The following is a 23,763-nucleotide window of genomic DNA, read 5'->3' as shown; positions in this document are numbered from 1 at the left end:
CTAATGGATGTTTTAAAAATAGCTGTTGTTAGACTCTGATTGCTCTGTGGGAACCTTTAAACTTCTAGCATTCTTTTACTCTAATTTTGGATTCAGGCTTTTCAGTTGCTGCTGTGTTCTCCTTTTTCGGAGGCTTCACATTTCACGTTTCTCCCATTGCAGAAACACAGATTCTGTCTTCCTGGAGCTGTTTAATACCACTATTTCCCTCTAAGAGTTGTGGATTTTTCTTATCATTCCTTAAACGAGAACAATGTGGCACTTCAGATGCTGTGCTGACCTCTAGTGACAAAGGCAGGAGGAAAAGTATCTTTGCTGTTAAAACCTGTGAACGGCAGGCTTCCCCGGAGCTCCCCTCTTTTCTGCAGTTTTCAGACCAAAGAAATCATAAGGGCTTAATCTCTCCTACTGTATCTCCAGGTCTTTATGATATTTGCTTATATTTCTGTCCAGTTGTTGAACAGCTGGAGCTGGATTCAGATCTTCTGCTGGTTGTGCAGTGGGAGAACTCTATTAACTTTTATTAATATTTATTAATTACAAAATTAAAAAAATTTGCAAGCTCCTGATACTTCATCCCATTTATGATCCTACAATAAAATGCTTTATATAAAGATAACTTAAACCCCCAAACGCAGAGTTTAAAAAGTTTGGCTTGACTCTTATTATTTGGGCTTTAATTGCAATTACATTTTAGTTTATGTTTCATGTTGCCAACAGGAGAGTTGGAGGGGTTCAGTGAGATACTACGTGTTTTAAAACATAGAAAAAATTTATTATTAGCAAATTTCTCCAGTGGTGCTAGTTCTCTTTCAAAAGGTTTTAAACACTTTATTCCTCACAGTTTTGAATTGTTTTATTTTTTGAAACTTTGAAGTGTTAGAAAATTGCTGTAGTTATATATTGGGAGCACAGTTACTACCAATGTAAGTCAGTGGAGTTACGCCAAAATTAGGTGGGAAAATGTTAATATAGTGATAGATATTATCAGTTGCACTTGTATAGAAGAATGAAGAGATGAGAGTGGAAATTGCAGAGAACTAGAACAGACATTAGAAGTATAAGGGAATCATAGTGAGAGTGAGCTTCTGCAGGGATCTTTTGTTTGGTCTGCCCCAGAGGCTGGTAGACCATGTGCAAGGAGCTCTTGCTCAAGGTCCTTGCCCTTGAGCCCTGTATGCTACTGAGTCTCTTGAAGCTGTTTTGAATTAGGTGTTTAGACAGGGAAAATACCTTTAGTGATGGATTTTCCTAGACTATCTTCCTTGTGGTACACATTTGCAAATATTTTGTTAGGTCTAGTATGTGGTACATGTAATGTTTTTAGCAAACACTCAAATATAAACCAAGTTTTACTGGATGAAGTAAGGGTCAGCTTGGCTAAAAATAGTTATTGCTGCCTTCTGGTGGAATAACCCAATACCAGAACTAGTACCAGATGTGAAATTAATATGTATGTCTGGATGCACTATGTATGTTTCATTCAATAGTGAAACCCTTAAAGGCTCCCTATTAATCTGCTTTGGTTTATATTCAATATACTGAAGTGAACTAACATTGCAATATAGTTGATGTAGTTCCTTTTTTTTTCCTCTTCAGCTTAAAGGAAATTTAAAATAGTAATTTTCTATTTTTCTTTAGTCTTTGGAAAAAATTACATCTAAGCATGAGCAAATGTGAATGAAAAATCCATGTCCATTCAGCTCACTGTTGTGCAAATCAAAGGATTTCCCTTTCCTGTTTTATTTTTGAAACATCCTTATTCCATATTTGCTACTTAGCTCAGTTTGGTGATGCTGCAGGCCAAAGAAGAATACATTCATTGCTAAAAGCATACTTGAAATTTCTTGCTTATGGTAAAAGAAGGAAAATGAACATGTCACATCTCAGTAGGTAGTTTTGGGAAGAATACAAAGTTGACTTGGTGGTGGTGCCTTCTGTTTCTGAGGAGAGAGATCGCTGTGACAGATGTGATCAATTTACCTTGGTGGAAGATTTTTCTAAGTACCGGATAGTAGCTATCAGTTTCACCATATGCCAAAATTGTATTTAGAGACTGAAAACTACTTTGTGCAGTCCAATGCCAATGAATAGGAAGGAATGGGTGTACAGGATGCTGAGGCTTTGGGTCATGAGCAAATGACAGGTTGTGCTGGAGGCAAAAAGCAGAAGCAGGACTGCAGCGAGGACTGGCCCTGGAAAGGGTTATTGAATGGGACAGAAAGTGGGGAGTGCCCTTGTGGCCAGAGCTGAGCTGGATGGCTGCCTGAAGCCCGAAGGGGAGGTGTGGATCCTGAGAATGGTGCCCACTCATAAAGTGACAGGGACCATTTAGATGACAGGAAAGTTTAATTCAGTTTTAGGTGGAAACAGACTATGTCCTGCTGGGGATTTTGGAACAGATCCTACCCACCTTTCTGGGCAGTTACCTCCTGGATGAGAAGTGGCAGAAATTAAACTTTTAATGTGAAAGAAATAAAAAAAATCTGCTTAGCTGTACTAAAAACTTTTCTGCCAGAGACATTCCTCATTAAACACACGTGGTAGGATTTTTCATAAGAGCTTGGCACAGCCTTTGCTCTGCTCCCACTGGAATCCATGGAGGTGCCACAGGTTTTGGTGAGAGGAGAGCTAAATCAATATGGAGTGCTTTGGAAAAATCCAGCCCAGAATGGATCCTGGCAGTGTGAGTAGATGGGGATTGGAGGTGATGCTGAAGTTGTCACGTAGAAATTTTCCATGCTGGCTAGCAATATCCTCTCCATTCACTTTGGTTCAGAGCTAATGGAAAGCAGTGTGGGCAAAGCATGACTTGCGGGGAAGGGAAAGTCAGTGTAGAAAGAAATAAGAATATCCTAATTTCCTTCCTCCTCTGTGTCTTTTGTCAGGACAAAAACTTTACTGCAGAACTTCCCTTCTACCTGAGGTTGCCACTTAACTCTTCCAGAACATATTCGTCTGCTTGATAACAAGCAACAGTGCATGTTGTGCATACTACTTCTTCTGGATGGGATTCTCCTGAGATGGACTGAGCAGACTGGTGTTCTCTTTTCTCCGGAGTGAAAGGCACGCTTCTGGCAAATGCTCAGGTGTGGGGAGAAGAAGGGGAAGGTGCCATGTCCCCCTGTCAGGTTCCCTGTCTCACGTAAAGATAGGGAGGAGAGGCTGCTGTGTCAGGTCACAGCCTCCTCTGATGGAAAAATGTAGCTTGGAAGGGACCTCTGGAGGCCCCTAGTGCGATCTCCTGAGGTTGCTCAGCTACTGAGACACAGAGGTATCTTCCCAGCCCTACAGCTTGAGAGGGAGAAGAACTGAGCAATCACAGGCTCCAGACACAGCTGGGACAGAACATGTAGCTTCAAGACTTCCATTAGGAGTCTCTGAGTCAAAATACATATCTGGTGATTCAGTGGTCTTGGAGGAAATCTGACATAGCTAACATCCTGCATTTCTTTGGTTTACGTCATTCTTTCCCCACCGGATAATAAAATCAATTAATGCAGGTTGTCATAGGATAATCCTGTTTCAACACATGTTCTCTTTTTGGTACGTGGGCACTCACATGGTTAAGGTTGGTGGGAGTGGGGTGGTGTTGGGGTTCAAGATCTTTCACAGCTTGGTGTGCAAACACAGCCTATGCCAGCTGTGGAGGTGGTGCCCCAGGAGGGTCCAAATTTTCTAGTTCTGCTGTGTGAGGTTACTCCTGCAGGTGAATGTGGTGACTGTAGCCCAGTCCTTGGCATTCTCCCCAAAAATGCTGTTAACTCTCTCACAAGCTGACATTGTCACTCATTGGGAAGCCTTCAGCGAATGGCTGATTTTCCTCATTTGCTCACTCTTGGTGAGTCTGCTTCTCTTTTGGACATATCACTTAGCTTCCCTTGGTAAATTTCAGATCTTCTGATAGAAGAAGCTATATAAATACCAAGTAATGATCTCAAAAGCAGGCAGTAGCCTCTGTGACACACAGCAATTCACCTTTTCTTTGCTTGAATGGCTCCTCAATACCTCCCTTGGCCTGCTTGGTGTTAGCAGAGGCCCCAGCAAGTACAAACTACTCTTCAAAGTGGGTGGCATTATTAAAAGAACAATACAGCAGTCTGTTCGAGAGGCAGCAGTGGAGTTTTTAAGTTTGCTGTGCACTTTGAAGGAATGCACTGTGGTTTAATTGCTGGCCAGATCAGGCCTGTGACATGCTCTAATGGGGCCTGTCACCTTTCCTTTTGAGAAGTTAGGAAAGAGTGCCAAAGCCAGGAGCCCCTCTGCAGCCAAACTCAGATTGAAACCCCCAGGAGTATAAGGACCACTGTGAGCTAATACATCACGACAACCACTTTGGTGCCTTTAGCATTTTAGCACTTCTCTTAGTCAGGAATTTATCTGAGTGTCAGTTGCCACTGACTAGCTGAATATTTGTCATGACTGCCAGTTTTGTCTCGGGTTGAAATGATCTATCCATCTGTGACTGTTTTTTTTCCCAAGGAATGTTAGTGCTCACTTTGAAGAGTTTTAACATTGGCTGAATAGCATCCCAACATGAAAGTATCTATTCATATCAAATGTGTCTCTAGCTGAAATGTGTGTAACTCTAGTTCTGTAGTAACTTCATTCTCATTAACACAGCAGCATTATAAGGAAACTAGCAGACTTCAGTTCTAACATGTCAGCAATTTTATTTTTTGTAGCAAGGAAATGGCTGGCTGAAAAAGGACTAATTTTTTTTTTTTTAGGGGTCCATATGGATGTAGAAAATATTGGTGTCATTTGGTATAAACTGTAATCAGTTCCAGACTCCGCTGCACTCAGAAACTTGAATCATGGAATTGTACGTGATGATTTCTGTATTTTGAGGGCTCTCACCTAAACCGCAGCTCTTGTAACAAGTAAATGGCTACATCCATCGTGTCCAATCCCTCATCGTAATGATGTTAAGAAAATGTTTGTTTAACTATGAATCAAAATTGTATTCCTAAGCCCTGCAGTTTTCAGGTGAAATGATAGAACCAGCCTTGCTACACTGGGGCAAAGTAGGTGGGCTCCAGAGGCTGAGGTCAGATGGGCTGAATTTCACTTAATTCCTTCAATTGTGGTTCCTTTGTTAAAGAATTTCTGAAGGCCTGGAGCCAGGCAACGTGGAATACTAAGCACTGGGATGTAAGTGGAGTTTAGGCTGTTTGGTCTGCTTTTGGTTCCCTGTGTGTTTTAAGGCATATTAGATGTAAGAAGAGGCAAAAGGGAAAGGCAGAAGCATGCACAAAGTATGTTGTTTGCTTATATAGTGTCTGTAATAGAAGAGTGCGGCTGGGATGAGGACACGGCTATTGAGCCAGAAGAATGCTTTCAAGCTTCTTTCAGGGCTTGGGCCAACTGCTGCCCTCTTGAATCAGGCAGGGGACATGGAAGGTGGCTGGACACACCAAAACCTCTTTTGTGAATTCCTGGCAACAGAAATTGATAGGCCAAGAGGCCACTTAGGCTTAGGTTTGCTGATTGGTTTGTTTTCTGTGGAACCAGAGCCAGTGTATGCCATCTCTCTGAACGTACTGGTAACTTTTAAACACATGATCAATTTCAACCATGTGTGTAAGGCAAATGAGACAAAAAGACCAGTACAATCTGGGGTCGGTGAAGTTTGATGAACAGCTAGAGACAAGTGACCCAACTAACCCTCCCTGCTGAGAGCATGGACAACATCTGGTTTGGCAGCAGTTGTGTCAATGCACCTGCATCCATCACTCTGTCCTGGCACCCATAGCTGCAGATGGGTGCTGCCTGCGCTTGTTGAGAGTGGTGGAGATGCAAGGAGCTGGAGTTAGTCTGCTGAGGAGAGTTATGAGGAAGTGTTATAGGAATTCAGGCTTCATTTTAGTTTTGTTGCTTATGGAACAGCTTGGGTTTGGGTTGGGTTTTTTTGTCTGAAATAACACAAAGTAAGGGGGTTGGAGTGTATATTGTCTGAGAATGGCAAAGTCCCAGGCTATTCTAAACTTGTTGTTTTAAAAAGATGTAATAAATCAGCAAGGAGCCAATCTTGCGGCTCAGACTTACATGTTCAGTACAGTGTTTGCCCCCAGGCGAAGACTTCTAAGGGTACTGAAGTTTGAGTGTTATTTCCTCAGCTGTCATACTGGTGTACTCCCAGGAAAAGCAGAGACTTGTACTGCCATTTTACCTCCCTAGCTAGGGAAGGATTGAAGGAGTACTGGCATGTTGAAAATATGAGGCTGTGATGCTGATTGCAATAGCAGCTTCGGGGCATAGACTGTCTTTCAGAGGTGAACACAGTTTCTGAAGCAGGAGGAGGCCGTCTGGAGGTGGGAGTGGGGGGAACACCGTCTTGTCTATGAATTTTCATGATAGCTGAAAGCATACCAGAGCTCATCTTGAATCCAGTGAAAGGTTGTAACTGTGACTTTGGTTTTTATTAAGATTGTAGGATTAACCTTAAGCAGGACAACTAAGAGCTATTTAGTTACAGAATTCCCTAGTAAGACCAGACCTTCCTTCCTTCTTCCTTAACCACAGCAGGTAAGCAAGAATTAATTATTTTTTTTTTTTAATTATAGATGAGCTCTACTGTTTGTGGTCTACCTCTTTTGACTGAAGAAGAGTGACTGGCCCTCCAGTGCTCTCCTTAATTCTAGAAAAGTCAAGGGAGTTGGGCATTTTACAAAGTCTCTTCCTTAAAGATCCCTCCCTCCAGAGTTTTATTCAGAAATTTTTCTTGCATTTTAACATATATTCAGATCTTAAAAGTACAATATCTTCCCTAGTGCTAGTGTCAAATTCCAGCATATAGAGGAACAGCCCTGGGAAGGACAGATGCTTCTGCACGTTAATAGCCACATGGGCTTTAATGAGATCTACTGAGTGCACATACTGAAAGGAATACAACTTACAATATTTTTGGTTCAGTGGCTGACCTAAATATTGGAAAAGAAATTTGATTCAGAACCAAAACAAGTTTTTTTTTTTTTGGTGAAATGAGAAATAAAAATCTAATTTTTGGACAATTGGACCCTATTTGGCTCACTTTTTGAAGTCTTATGTTAACCTTTTCCTTTTAATGTAGGGCTAGTCTAAAAGACACAGCAAAAATCTTTCATTTGGAAAATATCAAAAGGACCTGTTCTGGGATTTCCAAAGCAACCTTTTCACTCTGGAGAAGGTCAAAGTGAAACATCTGTCATTCTCCTAATCTCTTTCTCTCCTTCCACTGAAAAATAGAGCTGATGGGAAGGTACAGTTCATCAAGAAAAGGAAATTCTCCCCCTTCTCTTCAGTATTTTCTGAAAACCAGGCCATCATACTGAAGAGCCTTATTTGCAGATTTAGTGGGAAACATGCCTAAACCAGGAAAGAAGAAAAATTCCATGGGAATCACCTTCCAAGTCAAACAGTCTCATAGGTCTGTGTTTGAAATCTTCCCTCTGGAAGCCTAACTTCAGGCATTAACTAATTCAGATTCTGGTCCTATTAAAACAGCATGGGAAGGGAAAACCAGCTAGACAGCTCCCTGTAATTATTGTAATGTAAATTAATTCTAGTACTGTAAACACCCAAGGCATTGATTCTTGTAACAGAAACACCAAAAAAAGAACAAAAATGCCTACAATTAGTAAATAGTTTTTTTCTAAAAAAAAAGGTGATTTTATTGAGTTTTAATATACAGCTTTAATATGTTAGGGTAATCATACAAGATCTCTCTTGTCTTCAATTTATACATTACAATACAGACATGAGCTAAAAATCTTTTGTTTTAATGTACAAAAGGAATCCAATGTTGTCCACTAGCAGCTTTGAACTTGGCAAGAAAGGTTCTAAAGACTTTAAGTGCCGTAACAACCATACAGAATACAAAATTAATATAAGGACTTTTCGCCAAGGTATATAAACATTTGAAAACAAATGGTGCCTGCTCCACAGGGCAGACAACTAGCAAATTAAAAAAAAGTCACTGACCAATGTTCCAGAGAAGGAGGAGCATTACCCTGTGTAACAGTTCTTATAAAATGGCCTAAGAATATCTGTATCATAGAATTTGTACTGATCAGAAAAAAGGTCTGAAAAGAAACAGTAGGCAAGGAACTGAACAATCAAAAAATGACATAGTAATATAAAATATTTCCATCACTATTTAAATGCCAAATTAATCAAGCAATAGTAAAAAAAAAACCAAAAAACCCAAAAAAGACTCAAACCAAAAAACCAAAGCTCTTCTGTTTAAAATAACAGCACTGTTTTTTATTATTTTCAAAGATATTTTTTTCTTATGAACTCACTATATACTTGATTGTTTCTTTCATACAGAGTAATGTGTCCATTTGGTCTGTCACTTCAGTGAAGCTGATATACAATCAGCCCATCATGTCTCACCTTTGACACATTTTAATGCTTTTCTCCCCTTACGTTTGCTACTCTGGTACCTTCTCTTCTCAAGTTAAATACTTTTCTTCTTTTTCTTTATACAGTGCAGAGTATATGGGCTTAGGGTATGGAGATTTTCCTCTACTCCAGTTCACTGTCTAGTTCTGAGTTCAGTGGTGTGCAGTAGTTTGGCTTGTCTGAAGGTACGTACCCTGGGAGACACAAGCACTTGTACGAACCTTCTGTGTTAATGCATTTGGCATTCTTGCAGAGAGACATCCTGTTGTTCAGCTCATTGCACTCATTCACATCTGCAAAAAGCGGACATCAAAAGACATGTACTTAAGTCTGGTGTGTAGGTAAAACTAATTTATTTTGAGCATTGTCAGGAGTAGAACATGCTGTATGAATACACTGAGAACTTTATTTTCAGTTCAAATCAGGTGGAATCAGGCTGGGTCAAAAGCTGTAAGAGATGAGTTCTGAAATGGCTGAAATTATCACAGGAAATCAATAGTCTATTAAACGGCCTTAAACTGTTAGATTACCAAGTCCAAGTTCAGCCTAAGCTGCAAAACAAAAATATAATAACGACTTACAGGTTTTTATCTGATGACTGAAAAGTGGCTTGTAAGAAAGAAGCTCCAAGTTCTCACTATAATACCTGTATTGTAAAAACCCAAATACTTTAGGAGCTGTTGGTGTTGTCAACTAAATAGTTGCGAACAGCAAACTGTCCTCAATATTGTGCAGCATTGGCCTGAAATACACAGGAGCTCTATCTTTTCTTGCTAAGGAGGCCAGCTTGTCATGAAGTCCTAAAGATTACAAGGCACACTACAGCTGGGAGACCTCAGCTGCAGGTTACAAAGTGTAATGCTAAGCAAGGTTAGTACAGACCTTAAATTGAAATACACATGCACAGTCTCTACTAGGCTTCTACACTGAGGGGTGTTGTTTTGCTTCATCTTCTCACTGACACTTGCCATTCCCATGTTTTGTTGTTTTAACTGAAGACATAGTCATTATATGTCCTGGTTAGTAGTTGTGCAGATTTACTTGTTTGAGTGAGAGGAATAGTTGAGTTTGTTGACTGTTCAAATCAGTGAAAATCAGGGGCAAAACCCCACCAAGTGGTTATCTGCATATTTAGGTGATTCAACTGCTCTAAAAATCTGATCCTAAAATTACTCTTCTACTCTGGATCCAGTTCCATCCTCTTAGCTCACTAAAGCCTTTGAAAAACATTTGTTCTGCATATTAGTGTTAAAATTACTGATAGAAGTTTAAACTTCATTACACAAATGTGTGTCTGCTCATTTCTAGGCTCTTAACTGAACACAGCTGTAATGACCAAGATGAACTGAGGAACACTGACATAGTTATTTCTGTAACAATATTTACTGGCCTTTACAGTAAAATAAAACGAAGCTGGCATCTGTAATACAATTCAGGTGATCATCTCTAACCCCTTCGTTCCAGCCCCTCCTTAGGTTGAGTAACTGAGTAAACTGACAGACTAACAGAAGAAGATGAAGTAATATGCTATCCTCACCAACACAAGTCATTTTGGCCATGTCCAGGTGATAACCGTCAAAGCAGTCACAGGTGTAGCCTTCCTGGACTCTTACACATCGGCCATTTTCACATCCATTCAGAATACCACATTCCTCTGCTTGTAACTCCTCAAAGCTGTTCAGAAAACCTGGGTGGAGAAAGAATTGCAAACAAGTAAGTTACAGAGCTGTTGAATCAGTATACCCAAATGTATAGTGAGAGTCTGAAATTCTCTCAGAAACGTACTGGAATGTGACTTGACTTTGCAGAAAATAGTTCAGCTTTAGCAGATCTGCACCATCTGGAGTTTTAAATGCACTAGAAAAGTGCTGTGATATGGTTCAAGATGAAAACTGAATAACTTTGTGAACTCTTAAGTTTTTAATTTGTGTTAAAAATCTGTGATTTTTTTTTAAAGAAAACTGCATAATTTGACAGTATATTTTTTAAAGGATAAATCAGTGTTTTCCAAATAGCACCTTTTATTTGAATTGCATGTACCAGCCTTTATGGAAACAAAGGTAAGAAATGGTAGTGCAGTTTGGGGTAAAAGTTTCTTAAAACAGTATTCTAGAAAAATAAGGTGTGTGTAGGGAGGAAGAGATGCATTCTAATTTATCTAGAAGAAAACATATTAAAAAAAAAAATCAATTTCAACTGCCTTAAGGAAAGTAAGAAGAAATCAGAGACTGCTTTCCTGTTGTGGTTTGGGTTAACAACCCTTTGGCTGGTACTTCAGCGACTGGTGCCAGTAAAAATACCTATAATCTACCAGTTGCTCCATGTCATAATTCTAGATGGTGAGTAGTCAAAGCTAAAGAGTTGTCTTTGTATTCAGTGGTTTGTACAGTGCCTTTTGTGCTCCCTGACTTAGGACCTTTTTGACAGTTATGCTTTTATGTATAAGGAAGGATTTATACTTAAAAAAATTATTTGACCTTTTTACATGTTCAGAGATTCTCTCCAGGACTGAATTGCTCCTGTTAGTCCTGCACAAGTTTTTTCACTAGCTTTCTATTCATGCAGCAGTGATGTAACAGGACTGCAGATGGCAGCCCATCACATCAAAAGCACTTCTGAGGAAAAAGTTGAGAATATTTGAGAGTTGTAGTTTTACCAGGATAATGAATATATAGCATAGAAATGGAGGGGAAATTGGAGCTGGAGTGGAATAGAATAGGATACGTCTCCCCATCTGCCCCATAACATATAATTAATATAGCAACTCCACAAACAAACCGTTGGTTTATCTAACACCTGTTTACTGATTTATATTGTTGCAACAGTTGTGATATGTAGATTTGCAAAGCTACCTAGGAATGTGAATTTTTCCCTTTCCTTGTGCTTATTCTCATGTCTTTTTATATTTACTCCATCCTGTCTTGGTTCTTGAGGCCCTCTTTCCTCTTAACCTGCTTTGCCTTTCCTACTCTGTCCTTTCTGTATCATCCTCCATTTAACTTCTGTACTGTCATTTCCACTGCCCCTCTTTTTGACTATATATATTGTTTCTCTCCTGGATTTCCTCTAGCATGGTGGGATTCTTAGTAAGGATCATGCTGGTCAGTCATACACTGAATAAATTCTGGAGACACTGAACACATAATGTGACATAAGTACTTGCTGACATATGCCACATCTCAAGAAGATATATAATACACAGGATGTATACAAGTGTACATTAACTGGGAAACATTATAGTCTTTTCCACAAACCTAGTAAATCATATCTCAGTGCAGTTGTACTGAGGATATTGAGCAAACTGTCATGATATATGGTAACAATGTAGTAAGAAACTTAACCAAGTTTCCTTATGTTCTCAAGTCCTCTAATAAAGCTTGCAGAGGGCTCATGAGGGTCCTTTAAAATGAAGATCTTTTCTAATTTAGAAAACAAACAGTGCCGGAAAGGGGAGAGGTGCCCCCCCAAACACATAGATATTTTTTAAATAAAGGCATCATTTATTTCATATACAGTGTATATGTACATATATATGCATGTACATAGACATATGTACACGCATATATACGTATTTTTTCTCCCCCTCTCTCTGATAAATACAGTATGTTGTAATTTTAACTAGCTGAAGCCAAAATATTTATCACTCACAGCAAGTTCTACTTCACAAAATATTCTTCAAAACAGCTGGATGAGACCTGGGTTGTAATTCTAATAGGCATATTTAGTTCTGTAGAAGTTGATTGCACACAGGTGACAAATACTACATTGAAGTACATGGCTCTGCTATGGGATGGGAGGTATTGTTGTATTCCTCATACAGACTGCAGCAGGATTATGACCTTGAAGTCTTTGATGCGCTAAACATGTGGCAACTGTATCTGTTAGGGAATATGCCTCTCATCAGGCCAGTCATACAGCTATGTGCTTTGGGTTTCTTATGCATTTGCTTGCCATTGTATTTGATCCAGTGATAGGATGGCAGCAAGAGACATGAGCTCTTAAGCCTCTGTCCCTAAGACTGGACTCAGCTGTAGATTCAAAACTGTCCACTATTTTATCGTATTTATTCACCACTGCTTATAACTTGTGAATTGCTTCTTTCCCACTCTGTACTTTATCAATCACATTGGTTACACAGTCATTTTTCTGGGCTTTTCATTGTGTTTGGTAGTTAGCATCTGTGTGACATTTCAATTAGACATCAAGTACTGTTTAATTAAAATCACCTGGATATAAGGAAATAAGACATTTCACAATTCTGTGTAGAGCTAGAAAGTCATTTAAAAGCTAAATAGTAATGAACTCATTAATCTGATTTATGTAGTTCTGTATAAATGCATAAAGTGCAATATGCGCAAGAAATACATACCACCCTTCTAATAGTGTGCTGTAATCCTCCTACCCTGTTTTGACCTATTACTGTTACTTTAAAGATAACTCCTCGTACAGAAGAAGCACTTTGGGAAGGAAGGTAGTGGCAACTCGTAGGCCATGTGTAAAAAGCACAGGAAGTTACCAGTTCCTTCTGATACATCCCCTTTTGTTCTCTAAAACTGATGAAATATGCTAGACCTGTACAGGGTGGCTGATTTTGAGGAAGATACTGAGATCTGTAAGCATTTGTCTCCCACAAGTCTTAACAGTGAGCTGGGCCAGACCCATAAAGAACCCTGATAGTTCTGAAGTAAAACTGAGATGCTATATGCAATCCCTTGCACCCTGCTTGGCAGGCCGTTCCACCTAGCCCGAAGGGTATATGCACGCATACTCTGATCATACTGTGCTGTACATTTTCTCTGTTGAGCGAGAACGACTTGCATGCTCTCCATTTCCCCCATAAAAATTCTGCTGGAAAATCATGGAAAGCTGGTGTGCAGGGATTTTTTTTTTTTCTTTTAAACTAAATGTACTCTGAGGAAATCTGTCCCATGCTCCAAAGGAAAATTAACTTGTGAGAAGGAAAACTGGTAATCCTTTTGACCTTTAGCTGTAAATCTGTTGGTAAATACAAATTTAGTACACTTGACACAAACTATTTCACTATATTAAAAATTAATATTGTACTCTGAGCCCAACTGGACTCTTATACAACACTGGCTCTTGAACCAGAACACCTGACTGAAAGCTAGTGTCATAGGAATAACTAAAACACAAATAGGCCACATTGCTCAGAAGCAAACAGAAGAATGAAGCCAACTACAGGGAAATAATCCCAGTTACAACCCTCATTTCAAGTATTTTACATAACAGAGAAACTTGCTTACGGTCTTCAACAAAATATGGATTAGTTTCTGGAGTGTAGTGCTCATCAAAGTCAACCAAAGCATCTTGTCCATATGGCCGTCGAGATCCTGGAACAGGAATGTTGCACAGCTGGGCATAATCCTCTGAGGAGGGGAAAGAAAATAGGATATAAACCTAATCACACTTTAACACAGGCCACAGTACGTTAGTCCAGTGAGCTGTGGTTCATATTAGCTGGAAATAAACATCTTCCTAGAAACACCATAAATCTGCAATTTCCACAAAGCATTCTCCTTCAAGAAGAATGTCATTAAACTGTTAATGAGCCAAATACAGACTATTAAGTCATAACAGGGATAACACCAGGGATAGATTTGAGTCAATAACTGTACAAAAAGTTATGGGTCAGGTTCTTCTGGCCTGCATGGGAAGCAAGAGCAGAGGGATGCTGTGTAACCCACTGCCAATGCACCCCTCTCCAGGGCTATCTATGGTTACACCCCTCATTCTGGTGGAACAAAGGCTATCCCAGACCATCACGGCTGGTAGCAGAAGCCACCCCAAAGGAAGCAAACTGGAACAAGTGGGGCCATGTTTCTGGCACTGTCAGCCAACCTGCAGAAATCACGGAATGAAAAATCCTTCTAAAATAGCCCAGACTCATCTGCAAACTGCATCTTCAAACCACAGGCTTAAGTGTGAGTGCTGTTCAAAGCCTCTTTGGCTGTGAACCTCAAAGGGCAAGGGGAAATGCACAGGAGAAAAAGTTATACTCTGATTGTCGGCCTCTCTTCAACAGGCTCCAACTACACAAGTTGAAGCAGTCCAAAGCAACTCTTCATTTTGGGTGTCAGAGTCCATGTCTAAAATGCTGATGCAGAGTTTGATTTTTTTATTTGATTTATTATGTCACCTCTGTTTCCATTACCATTTGCTAAAATATATACAAGACAATTTATTTGAAAATATAAATGTTGTTAAAATACAGCAATCCAGGTGCTCCTTTACTGTTGCTACAGACTATTTAGCATCTGTTTCTGTGAAGATTGCCTGGTGTTCTGAGAATCAGGCACAGTAAGGACAGGAAAGAAAACCACCAAAAGAGAGAGAGGAAAAAAAGCCTTAAGAAAATACAAAATCCAAGAATTGCAGATGGTTACAGAGCCAGAAACCTCATGCTGTGTAGAACTGTCCCAGACAGCAAATAGTTGGATAAATCCAGACTGCCTCTAGACAGTGCAGAGCACAGCCCCACTTGCTGCCCAGCATTGTATTTTTATTTTCACAGGTAGTGTCTCCTCCACCTGGAATGGCTTTATTTTGTACTGAAAACAAAAAAGTGTTCAAAAGTCTGTTTGAATTCTGTGGTCAGCAACTTGGCTCTTTGAGAGCTAAGACTGTACAGTACAGGCAAAGCTCTTCTGTGCACATCCAGAACTGTCATGGGTGCCAGTTCGAGTCTGCAGAATGAAGTCCCCAGAGAACTTACAAGTCATTGTAAATCTCACCACCTTCTGCTTCAAGTGCAAGGTGATTTCCTCTGATGTGCATCCTCCAGAATATATTTATATACAGTAATTATATTCAAACAACCCTCTCCTCTCCCAGATTAAAAGTACACTGCCCAAGAGAGACATCCCATGGCACATGAAACCAAGCCAGCATGAGAAAATAAAGAGCATATAGCAAATGTTACGTACATCCCTTAATGCACAGCTTCCCAGTGAGATAACTATGATAATGAGCATAGTTTTAAGAGCTATCACAGGACCAGAAACACCCTATTCTTCCTTCCACCCATCTAACCCCAGATGACATCCACATATGGGGACAGCCAGGTTATCATCTCAGACTGACTCCTTCATTGTTTTGTGTTGAGCTACTCATTATGCCCAAGGGCTTTGATACATACACAGAGAAAAGCTGTGCAGCAGTGTAAAAGCACTTTCTCACAGATGCACGCAAATTTCTTGGCAAAGGAAATCTATGCTCTACTGCAAAATACTAATTCATCTGGCCTGTGTGGAAGAAACCACCACGCAAAAACAGTCAGTGAACAGCAACAGGACAAGGCAAGCATGTCTGAGGGATCACTACTCCTTCCACATGAATGTGATCTGATGGAAAGGATTGTACAGAACCTGGACATTGGCTTCTCAGATTACTCAGTGCCAATTTTGCACTTAGTGATACTGATAGTAGAAACAATGTTTTTCTTCTGAAGGAAGCAGTTGGAACATGTGAAAATCCATAGGGCTGAAGCTCTCATGTACATGAAAGTTGGGTAGTTTGAATATTGTGCAAGACTATTTGACATTGCACATTTGCCAACACAAAGTTGTTTATTATCTAAAGAAGAATAAAGAAATGTTGACAATAGAAACTTGTTTCCTGCCACACTTGTCCTTTGCCAGTCAAGTTCTGATGTCTGCATTTTTAGGTCTCATTATAAGTAAATTAGTGGCTACAAAATGATGAAGAGCTGGTTTAGGGCATACTGTAAACTTGGTATTTACAAGGAGTTGTAACTACATCAAGGTCTTCTAGAAGACTATACATACAATGGTAATAATCTCTTAACCTCTTGAAGTCTGTTATGCTTAGCCATTTGTTAATACACTCTAATATTTTAATAATTTATACATTATTTGTATATAGCGCTTCAATACAAAAGCTGACAGAGCATTTGAATAGTCCTAAGTCACTTTAGAATGTATACACCTATCCTCCTTATATATATATAATTGTTTTGATACTGTGACAATTTGGAATTACCTATAATACTCTCTTAATACTGTATGTTCTATTTTGTTGTACGAGTAGTGTAGACTTTATCTCTTGTCTTTTGTAATGTGTTGATTCAGTTGCTAGGTGCTCAGGAGATAAACCCAAGGAGAGCAACAGCAACCCACCTAAGAAACCAACAGTAGAAATTGAGGACCAATAACAATGGCAAGTTTTCTATGCTACCTTGCTGAGCTTGTCTTTTTTTTTCCAGGGAAGAAAAGGGTGGGCAGAGAGGAGACTACAAAGACTGAAAGGTATTTGGGGGGCCACATTCTGGAAAGATCATGAGAACCGGCGTTTTGAAATAAGGTAAACTAAAGACCTGGATGCCTGAGAAAAATGAACCCATTGGAGTCCCACTCTGGAGGATAGAACAAGTTACAGCAGGACAGATGTGTATGTGCAATTTGTGTTTTTTTAAACTTTTCCCCTTGCTATGCTATGTTCCTACAGTTCAAATTAAAACCAGTATATTTTGGGTCACTGTGCTGTATGCTGGTCACAGTTTTCCAGGGAAGGGAACTGAATGAACAAAGTGCTGTAAGATTTGTGGGTAAAAGCATGACTGGCGCAATGAAGGTTGCAGCAAGCATACAAATGAGAGAACAGCATGATATTGCCCTAGGGAGATGGCAGTAGGAGACTTAGATTGAGAAGGTGGTAAGGGGGCAGAGAGCAAGGGAAAATGTGTAACTACCCCTGAATGACAAAACATTTTAGTTGTCACAGAAATTAAAGCTCACTTTCAAAATAACCTTTCATGTAAAGTAAAAAATAAAGAGAATAATCATTTTATGTAATTCACCATCAACGATAAAACCTTTTTCTATATGGATCTATTTTCTCTGCTTGCTTACTTCCTGGCTGTGATCAGTGACAATACAACTGCAGTTCAAGAGGAAAAAAGATTTGTGTTTTTAATATAGTCTACATTGCTCCATGTGTTTCTAAGTTTTTCTCATAACTTGCAAATGAAGCATTGAGACAGCTTGTTGTATAATTTAGGGTAGGTATTGTAAAAGGAAGCTGATGTATGCTTCCAAAAATGTAAAGGACATTTTTTAAGTCAGATGTGTGCATATAAAACAAGTGTGTTAGGGGATTACAGCTAGATGCACATGCATACTGGCACAGACGTTAGCTGTAATTGGTGATGAAAGCTAGGCTGACAGAGACAACGCAACATAAATTGGATGGACTGACTGGCTTTTAGATGCTTGTTAGCACAAGTGCAGCCGTGCAAATGTGCATCTAATTTGCATGCACAGTTGCTGTACCTGCGCAAGCCTGTGTGGACCTTATTTGTATCTAGAGGCCTAAAAATCCCAAATTTTCTAGTCAGAAAAATTATTCCATATTTCATGTATTTAAAGCAAAACATTATATTAAAGCGCTTTTCCTGACATAACCATGAAACAACTGCACCACAGCCAATCCTAGCTCCTGCCCATAAAACAAGCTTTATTTTTGTTCCAGCTCCTCAGAATTGTCACCATCTCACACACAAAAAAGGAGCCAAAGCTATCAACACCAAGGCAGTTCCTTCAAATTATTTAAGAATGCAACAGTTTCACCATGGAAGAAATCACTTGAGAGAAGGACAAAGCCAAGAAAGCATTTATTACATGTAATATATGTCCCTTCCCAACCAGAGGTTCTAGACATCAGTCTGAGTTGGTTAAGTTTATGCACTCTCAGGAGATGGCATCATCTGTGAACCAAAGCTGAAGATATTTCTGCTCTACATTTAGATTGTGCTATTTGACAGTTTAGATAATTTCATTGACATCTTCCATGAACGAATACTGAGGTTTGTGGTGGACAGCATTCATGTATATTCTACAACTCTTGGTGCTAAAGAAAAAGGGTACCAGTCTTAAAGGATTTTTTTCAGGAGTTAAGAAGGATATTCATATCCTCACATGGGGATACTCTAAATTAAGTCGCTGAGGAGAAGCTCAGTTGTAGTAAGAGTTGTTTCTGCCACAACTTCACAAATGGCTTTCTGACTCCTTGCTGACCTCCATGTACACTTTGAATGTGAGGTTCCATGAGGAAAACCCTTCCAAGACTGTTCTGCATGTCTCTTCTAAACTTCAGAAAAAGCACTGAAAATCTTCATCAACAGAAATGAAAGCAGCCAAAAATCTGCACAACTGAGCGTAAGACTTTGAATATTCAAGGCCCATCACTCTAATATTTTCAGCCCAAAAGATAATCCATTTGTCCAGAGTCCTTACCAGAAAGGAAGGAGGCACAATGCCATCCTAAATGGAAAGATGAACAATGGTCTTCATAAATTAATCCAGTGCCTCCCTACTGATCTTCACCATCTCAAAAGAGGACAGATGGAAACTCATCCTTTTCACACATAGGTTTTCCCTGTACTTCCAGATCTTCATGAGTGACATTAGCCAGAACTTGAAGGGAACACCATGTTCTCATAATATGGAAGCTTAGCCCAGAACTAACTCATAATGTTTACAAAGGATACACAGAGTTCCTTACAACAAAAATGCAATCCAAACGATCTGTTTTGCCAGAAGGGGTAGAATTCAACAACCACATGTAGGCATCTCCAAGGGGCTGCCCCTGAATTAATCATCCAGTGTGCCTTTTTAGTCCATGGAAAGACATAATCACTTCTAGGACACCATCTCATCCTAAAGTACATGTCTAGAACAGGGCAGAGGAATCTAATGCTCAGGGTGCCTATTTCTCTTTCCTCACGGAACAGGAAACTGGTAGGACCAGCACAGATGTGGGTTTCTGTATAAAAAAAACCATGTGAAATTGGCCAAGAAAAATCCCACATTATACAAGACCACAGATGATTCACGTTACCCACTACCCTCAGTGTTGTCCTAGTCTGGGCTTTGCAAATGCTGAGGTGGAGATAAAGAGAAACTTCAAGTACAACATAAGTCTTCAGCAGTTCTTTATGTGACTCGTAGTCCCACAGAGCATCTGTAACATCTACTGACTGGAGTTCTACCATTGTCCTTTCTGCAGATCTTCTAACTATAGAGTGGTTCCATAAAAACCCACAAACTACTAGAACTTAAAACTTACAGTAAAAGAGGAAAAGTTATGTATAAGGTTACACACATAAGCAGGCCAATAAACTGAGTGTTGGTGTCCTTTACAGTTGCCTAAGAATGTGTTCATGGCATTATCTTAGTAGTCAGACCACCAACAAGTTCTTAGTTATAGATGTAGTGATATACCCCCCCTCAATAAATAGTTATTAGGATATCTGTTAAAACTGCAGAGTCCTAGTCCTACCTTATGCCTTTTTCTATATTAAAACTTCTCCAGGCAGCCAGCTACAGGAGGAGAAAGCACCGGCCTTAACAGACCAGCATATCTTTAGTTCAGGGGCACATACTTCCACCCTCCTAGCATCCTAAGGTGTTACTGAAACAAAGGTGGTACTGCACTGCAGTAACAGACTCCAAGAAGATCATGTTACAAATACAAAAATAGGCAGTCTCCCTAAATTAAACAGGTAACCCCTGCAAACCACCTTACTCAACATTTTCTAGCTGTTACTTCTATCTCCTCCCTTCAAATTTCCTGTACCCTGTAACAAGACACCTTGTCTAAAATGCACTGCAGTCCCATAAGATTCTCACAGGAGCTTCTGGAGGCACAGCAGATTTGTAATTCAGATGCTACATGTTCAGGTTAACATGAGGTGTATATGGCCTTATTTTAGATTTCAGGTTTTTTCAGTCTTGGCCAGTTGCTCCATTTTCTGGCATGGATGCTTTGACCCATCTGCTAAACCCATTGGTGCCTGTCCTGCTGACAGTTACTGGAGCATGGACTCTGGATGGAGACAGTTGAGTCTTAGGGCAGTAACAGTAAATTGACCAAGGAAGCAGAACTTCTGAAGGCAGGGCATCCAACAGAGTTTTTTGGGGGTGGGTGCAATGAAGAAAGGATGTTTTGCTTTTGTTATCTAAAACAGAAGTATCAAATTTTCTAATTTTCCTCAATTGGTCAATTATTACAGATTGCAAATGACAAACCTCAAATAACACAAAGGTTTCTTAAAGATATTTACTAAAAGTTCTTTGGGCAAGTACAGCCTAACCCCACAATGAGCCCAGACAGAATACATTTAAGTATGTAGTTAACATTTTGGTATTGGGTGCAATCTGTGAAAGCCTTTATCTGTAACATGATGATATCCTAAGATCGTAATGTTAGAACCAACGTAATTGAAAACAATGTCTTTGCTTCCTTTGTTTAATGACAAGAAGGCCTACCCCACAAAATTGTTTGTACAAGTAGGATGTACTCAATCACATCACTACAGTTCAGGTTTGCACTATTTTGATGAGGACTTTGAACTAGTATTTTGAGTTTGTTCCTTGATGTCATCAAAATACTTATCAGTCTTACTGTTGTTAAGATGTTGCTGTTCAGTTGCAATACTTCAGCAGGTGTTACTTATTTTTGTCTCAGGCTCTGAATGTTTAGTGTCATTTTCAATGGGGCTTGTTTGATCAAGCACCCATTAGTTTTTAGAAATCTTAGCAACTATGTCAATTCTGTTTTCATGCTGATGAAAGGCTGGATTTCTTTTTAATTTCTATGGATCAATTCTTATAGAAGTTTTCTATCTTTCTGCTGGTTTTATGCTGGATGCTACTTAAACAGGACATTTAAATCTTGTTATGAAAAATGGAAGTGCTTTCGAGACAGGCTGGGACACAAAAGTTAGAGGTTATTTTTATTAAAGCATGAATTTGTTTCAGAAGGGACTTGCAAATGTATCACTTACAGTGGTAGGCCTGTATTTCCTTCTTCCTAAGTGCAGCATCTAGATCCTCAAATACAAGGGGAGTATAAACAAGGTAAAAGGAAACCACAGATCAGTGAATGATTCATTCTATGATCCAACCCATTTCATGGTGAAAGTCTTCCAGTGATAACGCTTTTCACATCCCCAGGTCTTCTTTAACATGTGTTACAAATCTTCAGAATGCCCCTAACTTGGGAAATAAGCAAACACCTTCAGGAGTAAAACTGGCCAACACAATACACAAGTATTTAAAAATGGAGAAATTCCAGGTTCCCCAGCCAGGACTTGAACCTGTGACCTCCTGGCCCAGAAGTGTGAAAGCACTCTCTTGAGCCAATGATATCACTTTAAGTGCTACAGACTGAAGACTTGTCAAATGAATCATTTATTCAGTTCAGTCAGCTTAAATTTTTCTTGGTAAATGTTCCTGAAAACAGAGAAAGGCTTCCAGGTTTCTGTGTGGGTGTGTGCATGTGTGCGAGGACACATGAGCATATACCACCTTCACTAAGAACTGTAAGCTTGCATGCTTCTCTGACATAATAAAGATTCAATATGCTTTTATTTTTTTTAACTATCTATGTTCCAATCTATAAGGATGATCTGGAGTATTTGGGATCAAAGTATGCCTCATAGTTTCAGTTAAAGTAGATACTTTCCAATGCATATTAAACTTCACAGAAAAATTATCTCATGTCTGGAGGGAGAAATGCTCTCAGCATAATGCTCTTCAGCTTTGACTGAGGGTCATCCAAGTGACGTTTAGCATGTTATCCATCAGGAACCTTCATGTCATTTTTTAAAATGAATTTCTCAAGTTTATTCATAGAGCTGGTTGGGATCTGCACCCCACTGTTGTCACAGGATTGCTGCTCCATAATTCTGTGGTCTTAATGATCAAAATCCATCTAATTTCAAGCCTAAATATGTTCAGACTGAACTTGTTCCAATTTTTTCTTCACAGCAGTACTGTTGTCTAAAAGCTTGTGGGAATCCTCCATGATTGTGCTGTAGCAAAGAGTCTTACCATTTGCAGCCATTGTTCTGCATCTAGGTTTGGCTTTTTTCATCTTCCCTTGTAAGACAGGTTCTCATTGCCTGACTGTCTTGGTAGTCCTCTGTTCCTTTTCAGATTTATCCTGCTTTAAACATAACTAGCTAGAAATCTCCAGAAGCAAGTCTCATACCTACCTGAACTCTCTCTACCAGCAACAGCTTTCCTTCCTTCTCTCAGGATTGCATGCTTGCATGACACAGATGGGTCACTGTCACCATGTGATGAACTTTGTACAAAGAAAAACTCCTTTATTCTGCTCTATCTTTCCACCTGAGGAGCTCCAGGTCATAGCAACAACTCTTGCTATCAGCTATTGCCCTGTATTTTTTTTACTACTACATTTCATTCCATTGCAATTGTTATTCTAGCAGGTGTGGTAATTCAATACCTGGGAATGTCCTCCTCTAAGATTTTTTCTGACAAAGACATTTCAGGCATTTCCATATCTTATAAATCAAGCTGCTGTCATGCCCTGTTTTTCTTCTTCAGTCTCCCTCTGGGGTAAGCATCAGCCAGCTGTTACTCCAGCCAACATCATCAAAATCAAGCACTTTTTTCAGTTGCTGCACTTCCAAAGCAAACTCAAACAAGTAAAGATATATAAGAACAGGTTCAGGGACCTTGCAAGTAAATTACACAAACATAAAACCCAAGCAGACACAAACAACCACATTAATGCTTCACTGAGCTTCTCTATGTAGTTTTAACTCCAGGGTTCTTGCTACAAGTAAAACATGCACTGCTTTAGCTACAACTTTATGGTTAGGGTAACACAGGCCTGAGTCAAAATCCAGGTATGATCAGAATAAAATGCTTTACTAATGTAGCATGGTATTCCTACGGGGAAAACCATATTACTGAAAGACACATTTGTAGTAAGAAAGCTACATCCAAAATAGGCCTTGGAATAGTTTATATGGGGGAAGAAGTTAGTATGGTACCAGACTGTGTATACCAGGGCTGACATATCTCAGGCACAGCATAACATATACCTATGCTGCTTCCACTGGTCTCTTCTCTAGTCCCCAGTCCCCAGAAATAAGTCTGTGTGTCAATGACAAGATTTCTCTCTATATCCATTTAGCTTTTGTAGTCACCACAAGAAGAAGCTTCTACCTGAAATATTTTGGAACAAGATTTTAAAAATACTACTGTCAGTCAGCTTTCTTTAACATTGTTATATTCCCTGGAAATTCTTCAGTCCTTATTGGTACTCCAATTCCCTTATTTATCTTAAATTGCTCATCTGTACATTTCATAATATCTGAGCATATAGCCATATAATAACAACTCATTCTTTGGTAGGTTTAGTTATTCTAAACCACAACTTACCAAACACTTATCAAGCAAACGCATCTAATTGCACCCAGCCTGGCAGAATATCACACTGAAAAATGCATCTGAATGTATAATACCAGCAACAAAGATCCAAAACAATTATGTAATCTGTTGAGTATCATGTATGTGTGCACATGAA

At 39.4% G+C, this 23,763-nt stretch overlaps 1 protein-coding gene across 7 annotated transcripts in view; it reads right to left on the bottom strand.

The window, feature by feature from the left end:
- Nucleotides 1–7,630: 7,630 nt before the first annotated feature.
- Nucleotides 7,631–23,763, bottom strand: part of LTBP1 (latent transforming growth factor beta binding protein 1) — a 211,174-nt gene continuing 195,041 nt past the window's right edge. For all 7 annotated transcript variants that reach the window (XM_075043130.1, XM_075043129.1, XM_075043128.1 and 4 more), the window contains 3 exons: nucleotides 13,650–13,772; nucleotides 9,923–10,072; nucleotides 7,631–8,678 (listed from right to left, as the gene is read on the bottom strand). In XM_075043130.1, the coding sequence (XP_074899231.1) occupies nucleotides 8,509–8,678; nucleotides 9,923–10,072; nucleotides 13,650–13,772 (443 nt within the window). In that variant the 3' untranslated portion in view covers nucleotides 7,631–8,508. The remainder of the gene's footprint in view (nucleotides 8,679–9,922; nucleotides 10,073–13,649; nucleotides 13,773–23,763) is intronic.

This window comes from Buteo buteo, chromosome 12, assembly GCF_964188355.1.
Source record: "Buteo buteo chromosome 12, bButBut1.hap1.1, whole genome shotgun sequence".
Classification (NCBI taxonomy): Eukaryota; Metazoa; Chordata; class Aves; order Accipitriformes; family Accipitridae; genus Buteo; species Buteo buteo.
This window is presented reverse-complemented; position numbering and strand designations above follow the sequence as displayed.